General features: G+C 34.6%; 1 protein-coding gene across 1 annotated transcript; it reads left to right on the top strand.

Annotated features, from left to right (window-relative positions):
* The first annotated feature begins 784 nt into the window (after positions 1 to 784).
* Positions 785 to 3,232, top strand: LOC112506274. The gene is made up of 4 exons (XM_025110287.1): positions 785 to 1,587; positions 1,695 to 1,868; positions 1,964 to 2,249; positions 2,978 to 3,232. Exons 1-4 carry the CDS (start codon positions 785 to 787, stop codon positions 3,230 to 3,232), a joined length of 1,518 nt encoding a protein of 505 aa, XP_024966055.1.
* Positions 3,233 to 4,017: the final 785 nt, after the last annotated feature.

Raw genomic sequence — 4,017 nt, forward strand, 5'->3', positions numbered from 1 at the left:
TTATAAATTCAACCCAATTTACTTAGGCAACATATATTCTTGTTTCTATGTTGCCTAAGGTAAAAAAATTGATGCTACCAAGGTGACAACTGGCATTGTACAAAAGATTTATCATAATTTACTTAGGCAACATATATTCATGTTTCTATGTTGTCTAAGCTTAAAAACATAATAACTTCTGGTAATTGAAGGTTTTAAGATTGGCATAAGTTTTAAGGTTGACAACTGACATTGTACGATAAATCCATCACATTTACTTAGGCAACATATTATCTATTGTGCTTGTTGCTTTAGAGCTTTCTTAGGCAACATAGATTCTTGTTTCTATGTTGCCTAAGATGAAAATCAACTATAAATATTTGTAGTTCCCCCATTTCCAACATCTAATCTTCATTTCCAACATTTTCTTTCTAAGGGCTTGGGACGTGATTTGGAGTATATTGCCGAGTTTTGTCTTCCAACAAACGTTGTATTCATCATCAAAAGTCATTTAAAGATTATTAGGTAATTATTATCGTATTTTGTCTAATTTTGTAGTTATTTTATGTTTATCTCATGTAAATTTGGATTACTACGTGTCTAAAAATATCTATAGCTCTTACTATATGCATGCATTTATTTTTGACATATAGATATGATAAAAAATGTGGACAAAAGTTGGATGAATTTAAAAAGATACTAGGAAAAATACATTTTTGGAATATATGCATTTTTGGAATTTGCTAAAAAGAATTCAGTTAATTGGAATGGTTATTATAAATGCCCCTGCATAGACTGTGGCAACATGTTATTTCAAAATGAGGCAGATATAATTTTCCATTTGAAAGATGTTGGTATAATAAAAAATTATACTGTGTGGGATCAACACGGTGAAGTTACAAATATACCTACTGCATCACAACGATGGTTGAATATAATACGCGATCGAGCGTCTTTGAGTCACAATGTCAATCCTATTGTAAATTTTGTGGAAGATGCATTTCCATTTCGTGAGCGGTACAATGATGGCGAATCAATCGCCCATGAGAGTACTCCAGTTTGTGATGTGGACATTGTTACTTCCAAAGTCATTGATGCCTATGCGCGACTGCTAGCAGAAACGAATACTCCATTGTACGATGGTTGTACAGAAACTTCCTTGGGTGCCCTTCTAAGAGCAATTTCTCTAAAAGAAGAAACTGGAATTTCTATCAAGGCATTTGATAAGCATTTGGGGTTTCAGAAATCTTTATTGCCCACTCCAAACAAGCTTCCTAAATCATATGCAGAGGCGAAAAAGATCCTTAAAGGCGTTGGGATGGGGTATGAGCTTATCCACGCATGTTTAAATGGTTGTTTCTTATACTATAAAGAGGGTGACATACATGACCAGTGCCCCGTATGTGGATTGCCAAGATATGACGATGTCGGTAACAAAGTACCGATGAAGATTGTTCGTTACTTTCCTCTGACACTGAGGTTGCAACGTTTGTACATGTCAAAATATACTGCAGATCATATGAGATGGCATGGTCAAAGGGAAACGTCCCCGTATGATGATGTATTGAGACACCCAGCTGATGGTGAAGCATGGAAAGATTTTGATAGGTAAATGTTTTTAATATACTTGTTTGACACGCAATTTCTTTTAATATGGTTATATTTTTTGACAAGTAAATGTTTTAAATAGATTTGTACTCTTTGACACATAATAGGTCATATCCTCAATTTGCGAGTGACCTCAGAAACGTTCGTCTCGCTTTATCGACTGATGGGTTTAGTTTTTTCGGGGCTTCTGCTACTCCATATAGCATTTGGCCAATTGTTGTGATTCCATACAACTTACCTCCTTCAATATGCATGCAAAAGGAATTTAATATACTAACGATGTTGATATCCGGACCAAAATCCCCAGGGAAATGTCTCAATTTGTTTATGAGACCACTGATTGATGAGCTCAAATTTTTTGGGAGACTGGTTTTAGGACATGGGATCGATACGGGGAAGAGTACTTTACGATGAAAGCTGTAGTGATGTGGACTATTAGTGATTTTCCAGGGTTGGGAATGTTAGGTGGTATTCAGACGAAAGGGTACAAGGCATGTCCCATATGTTTGGATGACACTGATGCTAAGTTCTCTCATGGTAGGATGTCATATATGGGGGCACGTAGATGGTTAGATATGAATCATGAATTTCGAATTCAAGGGAGAAATTTTAATGGAAAGGATGAGCTTCGACTAGCTCCACAAACTCGAACTGCGATTCAGGTTTATAGGGAAACTGTCTCCCATCGATACCCTCGTTTGAGTCTGGTTAAAGAGAAGAAATCGAAACAGGATTGTAAATCTATTACATTCATATATGTATATATCCGTATATGTTACGTGCATAGTAAATTGATGTGGTTTTTAGGTTATAAGTTAAGCCCCATAAAAAGTTAAAACATATTATTACATTTTTGACGGTTTAAAAAGGATATATATATATATATATATATATATATATATATTATAAAGAAAAGTAAAACTCCATTAAGAATAGTGGGGAAAGGAAGAAGTATTGATGGTTTAAAAAGGATATATATATATATATATAATTACATTTTTGACGGAATATATATAAAGGATATATATATACTTTATATATATATATACATATATATTATTACATTTTTGACGGCATATATATATATTATAAAGAAAAGTAAAACTCCGTTGAGAATAGTGGGGAAAGGGAGAAGTAGCAGTAAAAGTGTGACTAATGATATTGATGGGTTAAGAAGAACTTAAAAAGGAGGGAACATAAAGGTTGTTGGATTACATCCACATCACCTTCTTTTCCTCTTCTCTTCTCTTCTTTTTATATTATTTATAGTTGATATTATAACCATTGGTAAATAAAAAAGAAAAACAAAAAAGGGTGTAATTAACTAAAGGTTCAAAACAGATTGTTCTATAGTATTGTTCTTAAACATGTTAGACATTGTTTTTTGTAGATTCATATGTCTTCAAAAAGAACTCAAGCGTTTAATTTAGCAAAGGCGTCGGTCTTGGGGCGAACTACGGCACGCCTAGAGGGTGATTCGGTAGAAATCTCGTCAGAGGCGACACCTTCCGTCCAACGCCAATTGTACCTTCCGTCTTTGGACTCACCAACTACACCTGCGTCATCAGAGACGAGTACACCTGGGCAACTTGCTCTAGATATACGTATCAATTGTCGCCGCATCCAAGTGGAACCGACGGAATAACCGGTTACAAAGAAGGCAAAACGAGGAATTATCACCGGAAAGGCGATTAAGAGACATCGCTAACAATGAAAATAAACGTCTTCCTCTCAAGTGGTCCATGGAAAAAAATTTGCCCGACATAAACAAAGTTTGTAGGATCGCAAAGCAAATTGGGAGCTGTGATAATCAGACCCTAGTTATCACCCGAGGTAATTTATACGTGATTATTTGATTAAATGATTACGTGATAGTATGATAAATTGATACATTTGATCATGCTGGTATGTGAAAATTAATTGTATAATGTGGTTATGTGTATTAGAATATGTATATATGTGGAAATATATATATATATATATATATATATATTATATTACACATTTGCATATTAAGAAATGCATAGTGTGTGTGTGTGTGGACATATGTATGTATGCATGGTATGTGTAGATGCATGCATGTGCATGGGTTGTATGGGAAGAAGGGCCTGTTAGCCGACCTTCTATTTTTTGAAGTGTATAAAAGGGGGGGCTTAGCCTCCATATTTTCTCTTCTGATTTTAGTTAAAAGCTGTGTGATTTAAAAGAGAAGAGAAGTGTCCGGATTTCTTTGTTTGAAGATTCAAGTATTTGGTTTCAAAAGCCTGATAAGGTGAGTGATTTCTAAACTCTTTTGCATAAAATTATTACTGGTTTCATATGAATTTKGTTTGAATTTGGATAGAAATCAGTCTTTTGCTCTAAGTGTTTATCCGGATATTAAACCGGACAAGGTTTGACCGGATTGTTTTAAATCGGTCAAAGGGTGGA

Source organism: Cynara cardunculus (assembly GCF_001531365.2).
Source record: "Cynara cardunculus var. scolymus isolate 2C chromosome LG 2, CcrdV1, whole genome shotgun sequence".
NCBI lineage: Eukaryota > Viridiplantae > Streptophyta > Magnoliopsida > Asterales > Asteraceae > Cynara > Cynara cardunculus.

Excerpts from the sequence above, each read along its gene's own strand:
- LOC112506274 (XM_025110287.1), top strand. The coding sequence starts at position 785 with ATGTTATTTCAAAATGAGGCAGATATAATTTTCCATTTGAAAGATGTT. Across the intron at positions 1,869-1,963 it reads GAATTTAATATACTAACGAT|GACATGGGATCGATACGGGG; the intron begins GTTGATATCCGG and ends GACTGGTTTTAG. Across the intron at positions 2,250-2,977 it reads AAACTCGAACTGCGATTCAG|ATTCATATGTCTTCAAAAAG; the intron begins GTTTATAGGGAA and ends TGTTTTTTGTAG.